The 19,747-nt window shown below is 52.0% G+C and overlaps 1 protein-coding gene across 1 annotated transcript in view; it reads left to right on the forward strand.

The window, feature by feature from the left end:
• The first annotated feature begins 4,526 nt into the window (after nucleotides 1–4,526).
• LOC134339568 (neuronal PAS domain-containing protein 4B-like) overlaps nucleotides 4,527–19,747 on the forward strand; it is a 36,493-nt gene continuing 21,272 nt past the window's right edge. Inside the window, exons 1-7 of the mRNA XM_063036193.1 lie at nucleotides 4,527–4,701; nucleotides 4,928–5,079; nucleotides 5,622–5,724; nucleotides 5,820–6,069; nucleotides 7,127–7,236; nucleotides 7,391–7,526; nucleotides 8,360–9,552. Of these exons, the coding sequence (XP_062892263.1) occupies nucleotides 4,527–4,701; nucleotides 4,928–5,079; nucleotides 5,622–5,724; nucleotides 5,820–6,069; nucleotides 7,127–7,236; nucleotides 7,391–7,526; nucleotides 8,360–9,552 (2,119 nt within the window). The remainder of the gene's footprint in view (nucleotides 4,702–4,927; nucleotides 5,080–5,621; nucleotides 5,725–5,819; nucleotides 6,070–7,126; nucleotides 7,237–7,390; nucleotides 7,527–8,359; nucleotides 9,553–19,747) is intronic.

Here is a 19,747-nt window from a genome sequence, read left to right on the forward strand (position 1 = left end):
CCCACTATAGGAAACATCCTCTCCACATCCACTCTATCTGTGTCCTCTGGTCCTAGACTCCCCCACTATAGGAAACATCCTCTCCACATCCACTCTATCTGTGTCCTCTGGTCCTAGACTCCCCACCACAGGAAACATCCTCTCCACATCCACTCTATCTGTGTCTTCTGGTCCGAGACTCCCCCAGTATAGGAAACATCCTCTCCACATCCACTCTATCTGTGTCCTCTGGTCCTAGACTCCCCGACCACAGGAAATATGCTCTTCACGTCCACTCTATCTGTGTCCTCTGGTCTTAGACTCCCCCACTACATTTGTGTCCTCTGGTCGTAGACTCCCCCACTATAGGAAACATCCTCTCCACATCCACTCTATCTGTGCCCTCTGGTCCTAGACTCCCCCGCTGCATGAAACATTCTCTCCACATCCACTTTATCTGTGTCCTCTGGTCCGAGACTCCCCCACTGGAGGAAACATCCTCTCCACATCCACTCTATCTGTGTCCTCTGGTCCTAGACTCCCCCACTACAAAAACAACCTCTCCACGTCCATTCTATCTGTGTCCTCTGGTCCGAGACTCCCCCAGTATAGGAAACATCCTTTCCACATCCACTCTATCTGTGTCCTCTGGTCCTAGACTCCCCCACTACAGGAAATATCCTCTTCATGTCCACTCTATCTGTGTACTCTGGTCCGAGACTCCCCCACTGGAGGAAACATCTTCTCCACATCCACTCTATCTGTGTCCTCTGGTCCTAGACTCCCCCACTACAAAAACATCCTCTCCACGTCCACTCTATCTGTGTCCTCTGGTCCTAGACTCCCCCACTATAGGAAACATCCTCTCCACATCCACTCTATCTGTGTCCTCTGATCCTAGACTCCCCCACTATAGGAAACATCCTCTCCACATCCACTCTATTTGTGTCCTCTGGTCCTAGACTCCCCCACTATAGGAAACATCCTCTCCACATCCACTCTATCTGTGTCCTCTGGTCCTACACTCCCCCACTATAGGAAACATCCTCTCCACATCCACTCTATCTGTGTCCTCTGGTCCTGGACTCCCCCACTATAGGAAACATCCTCTCCACGTTCACTCTATCTGTGTCCTCTGGTCTGAGACTCCCCCACTATAGGAAACATCCTCTCCACGTCCACTCTATCTGTGTCCTCTGGTCCTAGATTCCCCCACTACATTTGTGTCCTCTGGTGCTAGACTCCCCGACTATAGGAAACATCCTCTCCACATCCACTCTATCTGTGTCCTCTGGTCCGAGACTCCCCCACTACAAAAACATCCTCTCCACGTCCACTCTATCTGTGTCTTCTGGTCCTAGACTCCCCCACTACAGGAAACATCCTCTCCACATCCACTCTATCTGTGTCCTCTGGTCCCAGACTCCCCCCCCCCCCCCACTATAGGAAACATCCTCTCCACATCCACTCTATCTGTGTCCTCTGGTCCTAGACTCCCCGACTACAGGAAACATCCTCTCCACGTCCACTCTATCTGTGTCCTCTGGTCCTAGACTCCCCCACTACAAAAACATCATCTCCACGTCCACTCTATCTGTGTCCTCTGGTCCTAGACTCCCCCACTATAGGAAACATCCTCTCCACATCCACTCTATCTGTGTCCTCTGGTCCTAGACTCCCCCAGTATAGGAAACATCCTCTCCACATCCACTCTATCTGTGTCCTCTGGTCCTAGACTCCCCCACTATAGGAAACATCCTCTCCACATCCACTCTATCTGTGTCCTCTGATCCTAGACTCCCCCACTACAAAAACATCCTCTCCACGTCCACTCTATCTGTGTCCTCTGGTCCTAGACTCCCCCACTATAGGAAACATCCTCTCCACATCCACTCTATCTGTGTCCTCTGATCCTAGACTCCCCCACTACAAAAACATCCTCTCCACGTCCACTCTATCTGTGTCCTCTGGTCCTAGACTCCCCCACTATAGGAAACATCCTCTCCACATCCACTCTATCTGTGTCCTCTGATCCTAGACTCCCCCACTATAGGAAACATCCTCTCCACATCCACTCTATCTGTGTCCTCTGGTCCTAGACTCCCCCACTACAAAAACATCCTCTCCACGTCCACTCTATCTGTGTCCTCTGGTCCTAGACTCCCCCACTATAGGAAACATCCTCTCCACATCCACTCTATCTGTGTCCTCTGATCCTAGACTCCCCCACTACAAAAACATCCTCTCCACGTCCACTCTATCTGTGTCCTCTGGTCCTAGACTCCCCCACTATAGGAAACATCCTCTCCACATCCACTCTATCTGTGTCCTCTGATCCTAGACTCCCCCACTACAAAAACATCCTCTCCACGTCCACTCTATCTGTGTCCTCTGGTCCTAGACTCCCCCACTATAGGAAACATCATCTCCAAATCCACTCTATCTGTGTCCTCTGGTCCTAGACTCCCCCACTACAAAAACATCCTCTCCACATCCACTCTATCTGTGTCCTCTGGTCCTAGACTCCCCCACTATAGGAAACATCATCTCCAAATCCACTCTATCTGTGTCCTCTGGTCCTGGACTCCCCCACTATAGGAAACATCTTCTCCACATCCACTCTATCTGTGTCCTCTGGTCCTAGACTCCCCCACTATAGGAAACATCCTTCCACATCCACTCTACCCAGGTCTTTCAATATTCAGTAGATTTCAGTGAGATCCTCCCCCCACCATCCTTCTAAACTCCAGTGAGTACAAACCCAGATCCATCAAACACTCCTCATACGTTAACCCTTTCAATTCAGATACCCTTCTCGTGAACCTCCTGTGGATCCCCTCCAATGCCAGCACAGCCTTTCTTACACTAAAGACTGCTCACGATATTCCAAATGCGCTCTGGCCAATGCCGTCCCGTCTCCCCCTATCCCGCTTTTACAGTCCGTGTCTCCCTCTCTGTCTAACCCCCCCTTTCTGACCTCCGCACTCTCCCCTTGTGTGTTTGTGTGTCGTTTGTTCTGTCCGTCCCAGTATCTTCCTGGGGGTTGTCTACCTCCTGGGTGTTTCTGTTTGTCTCGCCTGTCTGTCTCATTCTCTCCCTGGGTCTAAATCTCGCGTGTCAGTGTTTCTCTCCGCCACCTAACTCGGAATCGCCATGTATCTAGCGATCCCTAAGCCGCCTTGTGTATCGGTATGTCTTCCCTCGCTTTCGCCTCCCTCCCATTCTGTCTGATATTTGGAGTCCCGGGGTGGGGAAAAAAATCACGTCCACCACCCCTCCCTCCCCTCCGCAGGGAAATACACTGAACGACGTGAATCATGGCTGTTTTTATTTGCGGGGTGGAAGAGGGAATCCCAGAGTTGGGGATCTCTCCGCTCCTGGGCTGCATTTAAGGAAAGTGACGTGCTTTGCGCTGGAGCGTAACTGTCTCCAATAGGACTCCCGTCTCCCTGCCTTTCCCTCCCCTCTCATTCTCTTTCTGACTTTGGAACCCTCCCCCACCCCCACCCCCACCTCTCTCCCTCGTTTTCTGTACCCCTCCCCCCCCCCTCGCCCACCTCCGGCTCTCCTTTACCGGAGAAGTTGGGAGCGGCGCTGTCCACGGGTTTGCGGTGCTGAAATCTCCTCTCGCCGATTACAGTCCCATTCACTCCTGTAATCTGCAACTCAATCCCCGTCCGCATTGAATCTGGGACCCCTTTCCCCTGCGTAAAAAAACACACCATTCCCCACGTCTCCAGCTGCTCCGTCCGGTCCCTCTCCCTCCCTGAGAATACTCCTGTATCTTTCTCTCTCAGAACTACCCCCCCTTGTTTTGCGCCCGTTTCGTGTTCTTCTCCCCACCTCCCCTCTCTCCGAATATCTCCAGCCTTCCTCCCCCCCCAACCCCCCGTACCTTCCTACACGTTATTCACCGTCTGTTCATCGCAAGCTCTTTCTCCTTATAAGGGCGCGCTCTCTCGCAACCCCTGTCTCCATCCCTCGCTCTTTCTATCTATCTATCTCTCTCTCTCCCCCCTCAGAGAACCCTTGCCCTATTCCTCTGGCTAACTGGAGGGAATTACCTCTTTTTGCCCCTCTACCCCCTCTCCATTTTCCTATATATCGCTTCGTTCCTCTAGCTCGTCCTTCCCTCATCCCCGTTTATTTTTCCTTCGCATTCTCTCTCCCTCTCTCGGCACATTGCACCTTTCTCCGTAGTTCTCACTCTATCCCTCCCCCCACCGCTGAATCTTTTTTTTTGTCCGTAATTGGGAAGCTCGCTGCTGAGACGTCATACGACCGAAGTGACGCGTGGGTTTAGTCACTGAGCGCGATGCCCTCCCTCTCCCCTCCCCTTCGCCGTGCGTTGATGAGAAACCGGCCCATTTACGCCGGCCCGGCCCCCCCCCCTTCGCAGGCAACCACCTATAAAAACCCCGCTCGCCTCAGTGTGCTGTACCAGAGGATCCAGTTCTGGTCCAGAGCAGAGAGTGGGAGAAAGAAAGAGAGAGAGAAAGAAAGAAGCCGTGAAAGGGAGGGCAAGACGGCGGAGAAGGTTTGCAACCATGTACAGGTCGACGAAGGGAGCATCGAAAGCGAGAAGAGACCAGATCAACGCGGAGATCAGGAATTTGAAGGAACTCTTACCCATTTCGGAGGCTGACAAGTCGAGACTCTCTTATCTACACATTATGTCCCTGGCGTGCATCTACACCCGGAAGTCGGTCTTCTTCAACCCGGGTAAATTTAGCTACCAGCGAACCTCGCGGCTGCTCGGGGGGTGACGGGGGCATTCGGCCCACGGTGCCCGTGCTAGCCCTTTTGGAAGGGATTGACATTATAGTCGTTTTTTTTAAAAAAAGAGAGAGAGATGCGCGTTTGTAAATTGTTCTGTTTTGAAGATTGTTGTAGTTCTCTTGCGAGTGTCAGGGTTGGACTTTCATGTGCTGGCCTCTCGCCCCTTCAGGCATCGACGCGGAGGAGTGCCTGCCCCTGATCTCGCCGCAGGAGTTGGCGGACTTTGTGCAGTCCCTGCCCGGCTTTCTCATGGCGCTGAGCAGCGAGGGGAAGCTCATCTACGTGTCCGAGAACGTCTCCGACCACCTGGGCCACTCACTGGTGAGTGTGGCGAACCCCCGAACCAATCCTTCCGGCACCCCCTCGCCCCTCTCCCCATCCTCCTGGGGCATCACATATCTTGGGAGGGGATTACAGCCTAGAGAGCGTACGCCGAAGTCTTGAGGAAGTTGCGTGTCCATGTTTCATACTGGGATCTTGCTATGCTGAGATTTTGGGATCTTGCCGCGCAGCACGGGTGACGTCTTGCCGTGTTTCATACGGGGAGGGAGGGGAGAGTGAGAGGTGGTAGATGGAGACGTGATACGACGCGATTTGTGACCTTTCCGTGATACGATGCGACTTGGGATGTTACAACTTAATTGGGATCTTGCCGTGCTCCTGGGCGGGGTGGAGGGCAGGTACGGTAGGATCGATCCCACCCCGGCCCGGTTCGGGAGGGTGGCGGGGGCGGTGGGTGGTGGAGAGCGTGCGGAAGGACGCGCGATCCGGCCGGGGTTTCCTTCGCGAGCTCGCCGCGCTGCGTCCTCGGGAAATCCCGATCTTGCCGTGCCGCTGACGTGGGATCTTGCCGTGCATTTCAGGTGGATCTGGTGGCGCAGGGCGACAGTATTTACGACATCACCGACTCCCTGGACCATTTGGTGCTGAGCACTCATCTGATGCAGACCTCCTCGCCGGAGACGGGTGAGTCTCCCCGCATCCCTGTCCGCCTTTCCAGCCTTTTAAATCTCCGCCTGTTACTCGCCTTCCTCAACCCCGCTTCTCTCTGCCGTTTTCAGAGCGTCTCTTCCGCTGTCGGTTCAACACCTCGCGCTCCGTACGGCGGCAGAGCGCCGGCAACAAGATGGTGCTGATCCGGGGCCGCTATCACCAGCCCCCGGTCGGCACGTACTGGTCGTCCAAGCCGGTCTTCATCGCCTTCTGCTCGCCGCTGGACACCCGGCCGCGGCTCTTCGAAAACCACCTGTTCCTCTCCTTCTTCCAGAGTCGCCACTCCAAGGATATGATGTTTGTCGAGGCTTCCGACAGGTAGGGACGGAGCGGCGCGCTGAGGCCTCCCCGTTCTCCGCTCGTCCATCCCGGCTTCCCCCCGCCACCCCTCTCTCTCTGTCTGTCTCTCTCACTCTCTCTCTCTCTCTCTCTCTCTCACTCACACACACACACACACACACACACACACACACACACACACATAGTCAGACATTCACAAACACACTCGCAAATACATAAACACATACAGGGACACACACACACACACACACACATCAATACATACATTCAGACATACCCACTTGCACCAATAGACACACAAACACACAGTCACGGAGCGCACTCGCAGCCACATAACACACAAGACACACTGCAGTGAAACAGTGAGACAGACGCAGACACAAGCATACAGTCACACACACACACACACACACACACACACACACAGACACACACACACACACACACAGACACACAGAGACACACACACACACACACACAGACACACACAGACACACACACACACACACACACAGACACACACACACACAGACACACACACACACACCACCAGTTCATCTTTGGGAGACCCACAGGGACCGGCAGACCGAGCACTGAGGGAGACAGGGAAGGAACGTGAGGGAGGGTGCGGTGTGCGCAGGAGACACGACTGAAGGGCGGGACAAGTGGCTGGATCCCACTGTCCGCCACGGTCTGACCCCACGGTGACACATCTGACAGGCCCGGAGGAACGGAGTGGGCGGCCCGGGGTTCGATTCCCGCCGCTGCCCGCCTGGAGTTTGTACGCTCTCACCCCGCGACCGCGTGGGTTTCCTCCGGGTGCTCCGGTTTCCTCCCAGATCCCAAAAACCTAGGGGTTAGGGTCGGTGTGTTGTGGGGAAGCGTGACGACACTTTGCGGGGCATGTCCGGTCATTAACGCAAACTACGCGTTTCACTGTGTGTGTGTGTGTGTGACAAATGAGGCTGATCTTTAAATCTTTCCGAGAGCACCCCTCTCCCCCCGCCCCCCACCGACGCGCTGGCCCGGTGTCTTTAACCCTTTACTAACCGGCGTCCTCTGCCTCTCCACACAGTGTCTCTTACTACCTGGGATACCAGAACAGTGAGCTGGTCGGCAAGTCGTGGTATAACCTCGTTCACCCCCAGGACCTGTCGCACGCCTCCACCCACCACTACCGCTTAGGTGAGTGTGAGGGAGTCCTTTATCGCCGCCAGCCAACCCCCCCTCCCCACCTCCCTCACGCCGCCTTCCCCACACCCCACCCCTCTCTCGCCCGTTCACCCTCGGTCAGTGGTTGCGAGCTCTAACCGGGAGGGGGCCTCTTTCTCTCTCGCAGTGAGCGGACGGAGCGAGGCCAAGACGGAGATGGTGGTGCGCCTCCAGAGCAAAGACGGCCTGTGGGTTTGGGTCTACCTGGCTGCGCAGGTGGAGTGCGCCGAGGTCCCCGTCCTGTGCCACAACTATGCCATCAGGTGAGCTGCGGGCGGGGCTCCTACGGCAGCCGCGCATCGGTTCCCCCAGCGCCGGCGGCCCTAATGCGGGGCATTGCTGCGGGAGGGGAGAGATTTTTTTTTTAAAGAGACCAGAGGGGGCGCCCCGGTAGCGGCTAACGCAACGAGCTCAGATTTCATTCCTGGCGCCGCCTTTCTCCCCGTGACTGCGCGGGTTTCCTCCGGGTGCTCCGATTTCCTCCCAACAGTCCAAAGACCTACCAGTTAGTAGGCTAATTGGTTCTTGTAAATTGAACTGGGATTAGGCTTGGGTTACGTAGCTGGGTCGCTGAGCGGCGCGGTTCCTTTGGGCCGAAGGGGAGGACATTCGGCCCATTGACTTGGATAGGACGCGACCATTGAACTCCTGAGAGCCTGTTCTTTGCCACTGAGTGGTTTGGCCCATTGAAACCACAGGGCTGCGGGAGGCTGTTGTGCCCCCCCCCCCAACTGGCTCTCCGGAAGGTGACCCGCAACTTCCACCCTTTCCCCGTAGCCCTGCAGCAACTCCACCCCTGCGGCGGGCAATTAGTGGGGTTAGAACGACGAGAGGCGTGGATTTGATTGGGCCAACGGGGCCTTGCCTTTGGGGACTGTGAGGGAGCGACCCTACCCGCTGCGCCATCGTGACCTCTTAGGTGGCGGGTTGGAATGTGAGGGGAACAAGGCAGTAATGGGTAAATGGGTGGGTGATGGTCGGGCCAAAGGATCTCGTTCCGTCCGAAGAGCCGGTATGACACCGGTTTGCGCGGGGCTCATTGTAGCCTTGGCAGGTCAGCCGTCCTAACGTTGTCCCCTTCCCCCCTGTCCCGCAGTGAGAATGAAGCCTGGTGTCTCCGGCAGCAGTTGTCCGAGGAGGAGATGGACAACCAGTTGTTCGCCTACGCCCTGCCTGCTCCGCCGCCTGCGCTGGAGTCCCCCTCCTATTTGTCCAGCCCCGACACCGTCTTCACCCCGCTGTCCGGCACCCCGACCAGCGGCGTCTCGGCCCAGTCCTTCGACTTCAGCGGCATCTGCCTGGAGTTCGTGGAGGGTCCCACCGCCGCCGCGCCCCCCGAGGAAGGGGACGGAGGACGACTTCTGGCCCCGAGAGGCCCCCAAAGCCAGGGCGAGGTGGAAAGTCTGCCCGGTACCGACCCCGGCTCCTCGGAGCTCCCGGAGCTGGCCTACGGCGACTGCGTCTTCGGGGGCGAGTCGCCCACCCCTCCTTGCACCCCTCGCCTGCCGGGCGCAGCCTTCGCCTTCGGGGGGTGCGACGGGTACGGCCCGGCCGCCGGCGAGCTCTTCTACCGCACCGAGGTGTGTGCCCCACTCTACGAGAAGCTGCCGCCGTCCCCGGATAGTCCCGGCAACGGCGGGGGCATCTGCGCCATGATGGGATTCCCCAAACTGCGGGTTCCCCTCTCCATCCACGTCCCCAGGACCCCGGAGGGGCTCCTCACCCCCGAGGCCTCGCCCATCAAGATGCCAGCCGCCGGCTGCTTCGGCTACCTGGACGGAAAGGAACGCGCGGAGGCCATGAACTGGCTCAACCACTCGGACCCGGGCGAGATCCTCCCCGCGGGAGGATCCCCCACTCAAGCTTCCCCTCTCTCGACCGCCGCCGCCCCCTTCCTGGACTTCCAAGACCCCAAGCCCTGGAGGGGCGTGGACTTCGCCGCGGTGAACTACGCCCCGCAAGAGGAGGAGGAGGAAGACGAGGGCGACGACGTGATCGAGAACCTCCTGAAGGACCTCGAGGCCCCCGCGGTGGCCGGCGGTACCCTCGGTCCCACCTGCTCGCCGAAGGCCGGCGGCTCCGGGGGCCCCGGCGCTGCGGAGCCGGAGGTCGCGACGAGCCCGGACTCCCGCTCCGCTACCGACCTCTCCCCAGAAGAACAATCCTTCCTCGAAGAATTAGCTTCGTACGAAACAGTATTTGAGACCTATGTCTCAAGACCCCCCTGTGACGGGTTCAACGCTGAGTTGCATCAACTCCAGAGACGCAGCCAGGGATACTTCCAGCAAGGTAGGTCCCCCGGGTGCCCACTGTTCACCAGACCAAACTGGCAGCAAGAGGAAAGGGGGGCCATTCAGCCCATCGGAGTTCAGGCAGGAAACCCACTGACGCAACTCTATGGAGACCATAATTTTCGCTTATCCTGGAGGGGTGCGGCTTGGGAGAAGTTTAGGGTGGTTGTGGGGGGCAAAACTACAGCCTCTTGCTCCCAGTTTGTGCTTGCGTTCCGATGGGGTGTGAGAGTGTTTACCTTGTAGAAGATAAGAAAACCCAACCCTTTCCACCACCACCATTAATAATGTAACCCAACCCTCCTCTCCGTCTGCCAGCCCGCCAAACCCCTTTTCGGATTGCAATTTTCCTTCCTCCTTCCGTCCGGTATGTCACCTATATAATCTGGGAGAGCAGCGGTCTGATCAGGGCTTCCAGGAGAAGGCAGTGTTTCCAGCAGTGTTTACCATTGGGGAAAAAAAACTATGTAAACATGTCACGCTGCAGTTAGACCTCCCCCCTCAGTGGGGGGCGCAGTGTTGCCGGGAGGGCTGGTGAGACCACAGATGGTTTAAGATTCGGGTACGCTTATTTATCACGCGCTTCATGATCTTTATTAGCGGCCAAACGAACTCCTTTCCCTTCCTCCCCTCCCCACCACATCCCCAACCTTCTCTCTCACACTCACACACATCTCCAACCCTGCCTGTATCCACCCGTGGCATCCCCCCTCCCTGCAAGGACGTCCGATACTCAGTGACCGGGAAGTGTTGGGGAGGGGGTGTGGGGGGAGTTTGTCGCCAGCTCTCGCCCACGGGGCCAACTTCTGCCAATCTACTGCATGTACAAGTGAGAGGAAAGAGTACGGTCGACGTTTCGGGCCGAAACCCCTCGGCAGAATCGACCACTTAGTAGGCCCATAAGCCAAAAGTGCACAACTAGGCCATTCAGCACATAGTGTTTGTTCGGCTATTTGCCCCATGGCCGGTCTATCATCCCCTCAACCCCATCCTTCCTGCCCTTTCCCTATAACCTTTGTCACCCTGACTAATCAAGAACCCATCAACCTCCGCTTTAAATATACCCAGCCTGTGGCAAACAAATCCCACAGATTCACCCACCCTCGGGCTAAAGAAGTTCCTCCTCACCTCCGTCCTAAGTGGGCTCCCCTCCACGTTCCCAGGCTGCGACTGAGTTGGGGGTGGGGGGATTCAATGAGGGCGGCTCCGGATTGTACAGCGCGATTAACCGGATATTTCCTCTCTTGTTTCCTTCCCGCAGATGGAAGTGGAGGTGACGCCTCGTTCTGAAATAAGTCCGTGACTTACTTCATCGAGTATGGCATATTGTCATATTTTGTGAAGCTGCTATTACTAGTGACAGATAACTCCTTGACCTAAGGACATTTACTGAAACCTCGGTTCTCTCCCGACGATGCATTGCATGAGGCGGGATAGGGTGTTTTATGTACTAAAGGATCCTACCTTTTTGTAAACATTACGACAATGAGACACAGCGGACCTTCGCGTAATGATCAAACTTTAAATAGAATTAGTTGTTGCTAAGGAGAAGGATATCGTAAGATGAAACTGTATTCACTTGTAGTGACCATAAAACTCGTAAGTAAGAGCCAGTTAGATACTTTTTGATATGTACTGTACAAATGACACATTCTGAATGTACAATTCACGTGTCATCATTGCTACGTAGAACTCTCTACGACCAAGTATTGGGATTGAATCCTGTTTAATTTTAATATTTTCGCGCAGAAAGATTATATATGTATGTACATATATATATAAATGTGCGTATTTAAAAAAAATGCAAGCATTTTTGATAATCAAGAGACGTACATTGTGAAACCGTGTTTTTGTGTGTACGTTTTCGAAGTGTTGTACTTGCTGCTGCAATCCAAAACTATTTATATTAAAGATATTTCAAATCAGTGATGGCTGGACAGAGCTCTTTGGATTTTAATGCGGGCGGCACGGTAGCAGTTGGCATGACGCCTTACGGTACAGGCGACCCGGGGTTCAATTCCCGCCATTGCCTGTAAGGAGTTTGTACGTTCTCCCCGTGACCGCGTGGGTTTCCTCTCACAGTCCAAAGGCGTGCCGATTGGTAGGTTAACTGGGGCAGCAATGAACGCCCTCCATCTCTGGCGGTGTTCAGGGCTTCCTTCATCGTGTCGGGAGCTTCCTGTCGGTTTTCACTCCTGTCAGTCACGCAAGTCCCGGGTGGAGACTCAGGAATACCGTCGCACTCAGATGGAGAAAGAATCTTCATTTCAGTAACAGTTTTGTTCGACCAGTCAGGGTTGTTAGCCCCGAACCTGGAGGACCGGGTGGTCCACTCTTAGTCTGACCTCTGTCCTTTGACCCTGTTTGGCATGGGTGACCCTACCAACAGCCAAGGCGTAAAGCCCTGACTCCAGCCAACATAGCTCTCCGGGTCACTGAGGCACGCGCAAGCCTCCAAACCCTACGGCAAGGTTGTGGTCCTCTGGGAGAAACCAGTAAGAAAGGTCCTATTCAAATAAGAAACTCTCGGAGCTTTCTGAAATCATACAAATGTAACCATGAGGGACACATTGAGCAACTGTATATCCACACCATGACTACTAGGGGACACACTGAACACCTGCAAATACATACCGTGACCACTAGGGGGCACACCAAACAACTACAAATACATACCGTGACCACTAGGGGGCACACCAAACAACTACAAATACATACCGTGACCACTAGGGGGCACACCAAACAACTACAAATACATACCGTGACCACTAGGGGACACACTGAATAGACATACTGTGACTACTAGGTAGCATACTAAGCAGTTACCTGTATATAAGTAATTATATAAAATACCAGCAGATAATTAATTGTTAAGCGCAAATAAAGTAATAACTAAACAGTCAGACCCAACAGAACCTACCTTTTGCCCTCGAACACTGCACAAAAGCAAAGTGATCTGAAGGACTTTAGGGTGGAGAATATCAAATTAATGTTCACTCCATGAAACAGAAGGAGCTAGGGGCACGTGAACAGAAGACCTATGTGTACCTACACTCAGTTTATTAGCTACCTCCTGTACATACACTGAATGAAATTCTGTACATCCGTGTTCTTCCACTACTGTAATCCATCCACTTCAAGGTTCATTCAGAGAAGCTCTTCTGCACACCACTGTTGTAGCGTGTGGTTATTTGAGTTACTGTCGCCTTCCCGTCAGCTTGAACCAGTCTGGCCATTCTCCTCTGACCTCTCTCATTAACAAGGTGCTCTCGTCCACAGAACTGCCATTCACTGGATGATTTTTTTTTTGTTTTTGTTTTTTTTTTTGCACCATTCTCTGTAAACTCTCGAGGCCGTTGTGCATGAAATTCCCAGGAGGACAGCAGTTGCTGAGATACTCAAACCACCCCATCTGGCATCAACAACATTGCACGGTCATAGAGCTTTGACCAGTAGCCAATCCAGGCATCAGAAGTTTGGAGAGGAGGGGACTTCAATCAGATCAACTCCCCAAGGATAAAAGGCAGGAGTGGGTCACAGCAGCATAATAGAGCTTTGACCAGCGGCCAATCAGCGTTTGTGATTGATTAGTAAGAGCAAATTAAAGGAAGGCAGGGGCAAGTGCAGCGGCCATCATCTGAGTGGACAGAGTCAGATTGCTTTCAAATTGATTCTAGAAATTCCAGCCATTGTTACTCTGCCGTCATCCCTGCCAGTGTTCTTTACCAAACAATTCTGGCCAACTCCCCTCTCCTGCCTCTGTCATTCCATTTACTCCACTGTAATACTGATACATCTGACTTTAGCTTCTCCCTCTCAAATTTCAGGGTAAATACGATCATATTATGATCACTTTACTCTTAAGGGTTCTTTTACCTTAAGCTCTCTAATCAATTCCAGTTCATTGCACAACACCCAATCCAGAATCATACCAAAAAATGCTGGAGGAACTCAGCAGGCCAGGCAGCATCTATAGAAAAGAGTACAGTTGACGTTTCAGGCCGAGACACTTCATCAGGTCCTGATAAAGGGTCTCAGCCCAAAATGCCGACTGTACTCTTTTCCATAAAGACTGTACTCTTGAGGCCTTAGTTCTCCAAGGCTTCAGAAAAGCCTCAGTCAGAGAAAAATTCAGGTGTTTTTCCCTTTCTTTGTATCTGCTCAGCTCGGACAGTAGAGATGCCAGGCAGGGTAGTTGAAAGCTCCTCTTGCGGGATGTGGGAGGGCAGGGAGACCTCCAGTGCCTCCTGACCACAACTGCAAGAATTGAGTCCAGCTGCACCTTCTAGCAAACCACGTTAAGGAGTTGGAGCTGGAACTGGATGAACTCCAGATCATTTTGGAGGCGGAGGGGGTGACAGATAGGACATACAGAGAGGTAGTTACTCCCAAGGTGCAGGGACACAGGAATCTGGGTGACAGTCAGGAAGGGGAAAGGGGGTTAAGAAGTCAGTGCAGAGCACCCCTGTGGCCATCTCCCTCAACTTTGGATACTGTCGGGGGGTGGGAGGTGACCTAACAGAGAGAAGTCACAGTGGTCGGGTCTCTGGCACTGAGTCTGCCTCTGTGACTCAGGAGGGAAGGGGGGTGGTGGGGGAGAAGAGACACACTGTGGTAATGGGGCAGCAAATCCCTTCAGTACAGGTCCCACCTTCCCTGGAAGGGAACCCAATGATTCAAAAATCTTATGCCCTCCCTCCTACACCAACTCCTTAGTCACATATTAAACTGTATGATCTTTCTAGTTCTGACCTCACTAGCATATGGCCTGGGTATCAATTCCTGAGATCACTACCCTGGAAGTCCTGCCCTTTAACTTAGCACCCAACTCCCCCATGCAGAACCTCTTCACTCTTCTCCGATGGGAGGCTCTGTGGGCGACAACGAGATTCCTGGATTGTACGTTGCCTCCCAGGTGCCAGGGTCCGGGACATCTCAGATCGCGTTCTCAGCTTTCTTAAGTGGGAGGGCAAGCAGCCAGAAGTTGTGGTCCGTATAGGTACCAATAACATGGGGAGGATGAGTGAAGAGGTTCTGCATAGGGAGTTGGGTGCTAAGTTAAAGGTCAGGACTTCCAGGATTACCCAGGCCACATGCTAATGAGGCCAGAAATAGAAAGGTTATACAGTTTAATATATGGCTAAGGAGTTGGTGTAGGAGGGAGGGCATAAGACTTAGAACCATAGAACATTACAGCACAGAAACAGGCCTTTTGGCCCTTCTTGGCTGTGCTGAACCATTTTTCTGCCCAGTCCCACCGACCTGCACCTGGACCATATCCCTCCATACACTTCCCATCCATGTATCTGTCCAAGTTTTTCCTAAATGTTAAAAGTGAGCCCGCATTTACCACTTCATCTGGCAGCTCATTCCACACTCCCACCACTCTCTGTGTGAAGAAGCCCCCCCCCCAATGTTTCCTTTAAACTTTTCCCCCCTCACCCTGAACCCATGTCCTCTGGTTTTTTTCTCCCCTCGCCTCAGTGGAAAAAGCCTGCTTGCATTCACTCTACCTATACCCATCATAATTTTATATACCTCGATCAAATCTCCCCTCACTCTTCTACGCTCCAGGGAATAAAGTCCTAACCTATTCAACCTTTCTCTGTAACTCAGTTTCTCAATGATTTTTGGATTATTGGGTTCCCTTCCAGGGAAGGTGGCACCTGAACTGAGGGGACGGTTTGCACCTGAGCTGGAGGGGGACTAATATCCCAGTGGGAAGGTTTGTTAATGCTACACGGTGGGGTTTAAACGAGAGTTGCAGAGGGATGGGAACCAGAGTGGCAGAACCGTTCGTGGGGAGGTTGCTGGTAAAGTCAGACAAAGTTAGGAATCAAAAGGTTGGTGTGACGAGTGTCCTGAGCTGCCTATACTTCAATGCAAGAAGTGTCGTAGGAAAGGCGGATAATAGTGCTGAAGATGAGGTAGCTGGTTTACAAACAGAGGCAACGTGTAGCGAGCAGAGGCTGATGATAGGGCAAAATTGCAGTCAACAGGATGAGTTGCAATGTAAAAGATGGACAAGATCGTAAGGGGTGAATACAGGACTGGAGGTGTTATACTTGAATGCGTGCAGTGTACTGAATAAGGTAGATGAACTTGTAGCACAGTTGCAGATTGGCAGGTATAGTCATAGTCAGACTTTATTGATCCCGGGGGAAATTGGTTTTCGTTACAGTTGCACCATAAATAATTAAATAGTAATAAAACCATAAATAGTTAAATAGTAATATGTAAATTATGCCAGGAAATAAGTCCAGGACCAGCCTATTGGCTCAGGGTGTCTGACCCTCCAAGGGAAGAGTTGTAAGGTTTGATGGCCACAGGCAGGAATGGCTTCCTATGACGCTCAGTGCTGCATCTCGGTGGATTGAGTCTCTGGCTGAATGTACTCCTGTGCCCAACCAGTACATTATGTAGTGGATGGGAGACATTGTCCAAGATGGCATGCAACTTAGACAGCATCCTCTTTTCAGACACCACCGTCAGAGAGTCCAGTTCCATCCCCACAACGTCACTGGCCTTACGAATGAGTTTGTTGATTCTGTTGGTGTCTGCTACCCTCAGCCTGCTGCCCCAACACACAACAGCAAACATGATCGCACTGGCCACCACAGACTCGTAGAACATCCTCAGCATCGTCTGACAGATGTTAAAGGACCTCAGTCTCCTCAGGAAATAGAGACGGCTCTGACCCTTCTTGTAGACAGCCTCAGTGTTCTTTGACCAGTCCAGTTTATTGTCAATTCATATCCCCAGGTATTTGTAATCCTCCACCATGTCCACACTGACCCCTGGATGGAAACAGGGATCACCGGTACCTTAGCTCTCCTCAGGTCTACCACCAGCTCCTTAGCCTTTTTCACATTAAGCTGCAGATAATTCTGCTCACACCATGTGACAAAGTTTCCTACCGTAGCCCTGTACTCAGCCTCATCTCCCTTGCTGATGCATCCAACTATGGCACAGTCATCAGAAAACTTCTGAAGACGACAAGACTCTGTGCGGTAGTTGAAGTCCGAGGTGTAAATGGTGAAGAGAAAGGGAGACAAGACAGTCCCCTGTGGAGCCCCAGTGCTGCTGATCACTCTGTCGGACACACAGTGTTGCAAGCACACGTACTGTGGTCTGCCAGTCAGGTAATCAAGAATCCATGATACCAGGGAAGCATCCACCTGCATCGCTGTCAGCTTCTCCCCCAGCAGAGCAGGGCAGATGGTGTTGAACCACTGGAGAAGTCAAAAAACATGACCCTCACAGTGCTCGCTGGCTTGTCCAGGTGGGCGTAGACACGGTTCAGCAGGTAGACGATGGCATCCTCAACTCCTAGTCGGGGCTGGTAGGTGAACTGGAGGGGATCTAAGTGTGATGCTGTGGGCATCACTGAATCATGGCCGACAGAGTGATCAGCAGCACTGGGGCTCCACAGGGGACTGTCTTGTCTCCCTTTCTCTTCACCATTTACACCTCAGACTTCAACTACCGCACAGAGTCTTGTCATCTTCAGAAGTTTTCTGATGACTCTGCCATAGTTGGATGCATCAGCAAGAGAGATGAGGCTGAGTACAGGGCTACGGTGGGAAACTTTGTCACATGGTGTGAGCAGAATTATCTGCAGCTTAATGTGAAAAAAACTAAGGAGCTGGTGGTAGACCTGAGGAGAGCTAAGGTACCGGTGACACCTGTTTCCATCCAGGGGGTCAGTGTGGACATGGTGGAGGATAGCAAATACCTGGGGATATGAATTGACAATAAACTGGACTGGTCAAGGAACACTGAGGCTGTCTACAAGAAGGGTCAGAGCCGTCTCTATTTCCTGAGGAGACTGAGGTCCTTTAACATCTACCGGACGATGCTGAGGGTGTTCTACGAGTCTGTGGTGGCCAGTGCGATCATGTTTGCTGTTGTGTGCTGGGGCAGCAGGCTGAGGGTAGCAGACACCAACAGAATCAACAAACTCATCCGTAAGGCCAGTGATGTTGTGGGGACGGAATTGGACTCTCTGACGGTGGTGTCTGAAAAGAGGATGCTGTCTAAGTTGCATGCCATCTTGGACAATATCTCCCATCCACTACATAATGTACTGGTTGGGCACAGGAGTACATTCAGCCAGAGACTCATTCCACCGAGATGCAACACAGAGCGTCATAGGAAGTCATTCCTGCCTGTGGCCATCAAACTTTACAACTCCTCCCTTGGAGGGTCAGACACCCTGAGCCAATAGGCTGGTCCTGGATTTATTTCATAATTTACTGGCATAATTTACATATTACTATTTAACTATATATGGTTCTGTTACTATTTATTATTTATGGTGCAACTGTAATGAAAACCAATTTCCCCCGGGATCAATAAAGTATGACTATGACTATGACTATGAAAGATTATAGCTGGGAGCTCAATGTTCAGGGATACACAGCCTATCGAAGGCAGAGGGGGTGGCGTAGCTCTGTTGGTAAAAAAATGAAATTAAATCATTCAAAAGAGGTGACATAGGGTTGGAAGGTGTTGAATCGTTGTGGGTAGAGCTAAGGAACTGCAAGGATTAAAAGACCCTGATGGGAGTTGTACACAGACCCCCAAACAGTACTAAGGATGGGGCCTACAAATTACAATGGGAGATGGGAAATGCCTGCCAAAAGGGCGATGTTACGATCGTCATGGGGGATTTCCATGTGCAGGTAGATTGGTAAAATCAGATTGTTGCTGTATTACAGAAGGGGGAATTTCTGGAGTCCTGCGAGATGGCTTTTTAGAGCAGCTGATGGTTGAGCCCACTAGAGGCTCAGCTACTCTGGATTGGAGGCAATCACGAACAAGAGAAAATCTGCAGATGCTGAAAATCCAAACAACACGCACACACAAAATGCTGGATGAACTCAGCAGGTCAGGCAGCATTTATGGAAAAGAGTACAGTCAGCATTTTGGGCAAAGACCCTTTATCAGGACCTGAGGAAAGGTCTCGGCCTGAAACGTCGACTGTACTCTTTTCCATAGATGCTGCCTGGCCTGCTGAGTTCCTCCAGAATTTTTCTGTATGGTTCTGGATTGGGTGTTGTGCAATGAACCAGAATTGATTAGAGAGCTTAAGGTTAAAGAACCCTTAGGAGAAAAGTGATCATAATATGATCGAATTTACCCTGAAATTTGAGAAGGAGAAGCTATAGTCAGATGTATCAGTATTACGGTGGAGTAAAGGGAATCACAGAGGCGTGAGAGAGGAGCCGGTCAGAATTGTTCGGTAAAGGACACTGGCAGGGATGACGGCAGAGCAGCAATGGCTGGAATTTCTGGAAGCAATTTGAAAGGCAAAGGATATATACTTCAATAAGAGGAAGAAGTATCCTAAAGGCAAGATGATACAACTGTGGCTAACAAGGCAAGTCAAACCCAACATAAAAGCCGAAGAGGGGGCATATAATAGAGCAAAAATTAATGAGAAGTTGGAGGATTGGGAAGCTTTTAAAAGCCAACAGAAGTCAACTAAAAAAGTCATTAAGAAGGTAGCCAATAATAATAAAGAGAATACAAAAAGTTTCTTCAGATACACAAATGTAAAAGAGAGCCAAGCGTAGACCAGACCACTGGAAAATGATGCTGGAGAGGTGGTAATGGTGGACAATGAAATGGTGGTCAAACTGAATAAGACTTTGCATCAGCGTTCACTATGGAAGACCCGAGCAGTATGGTGGAAACTCCAGGTGTCAGTGGGAATGAAGTGTGTGAAGTTACCACAACTAGAGAGAAGGTTCTTGGGAAGCTGAAAGGTCTGAAGGTAGATAAAGCACCTGGACCAGATGGTGTGCATCGCAGGGTTCTGAAAGAGGAGACTGAAGATATTGTGGAGGCACTAGTCATGATCTTTCAAGAAACACTGAGACTCTGGGATGGTTCAGGAAGACTGAAAAATTGGAAATATCACTCCACTCTTTAAGAAGGGAGAGAGGCAGAAGAAAGAAAATTATAGGCCAATTAGTCTGACCTCAGTGGTTGGGAATATATAGGAGTCAATTATTATGGATGAGGTTTCAGGGTACTTGGAGGCGCATGATAAAATGGGCTGTAGTCAGCATGGTTTCCTCAGGGAAAATCTTGCCTGACAAATCTGTTGGAATTCTTTGAAGAAATAGCAAGCAGGATTGTGAGCAGGTTGGGGCCCTTTATCTTGGACAAGATATGCTGAAACTAGA

The sequence above is a fragment of the Mobula hypostoma genome, chromosome 30 (assembly GCF_963921235.1).
Source record: "Mobula hypostoma chromosome 30, sMobHyp1.1, whole genome shotgun sequence".
Classification (NCBI taxonomy): Eukaryota; Metazoa; Chordata; class Chondrichthyes; order Myliobatiformes; family Myliobatidae; genus Mobula; species Mobula hypostoma.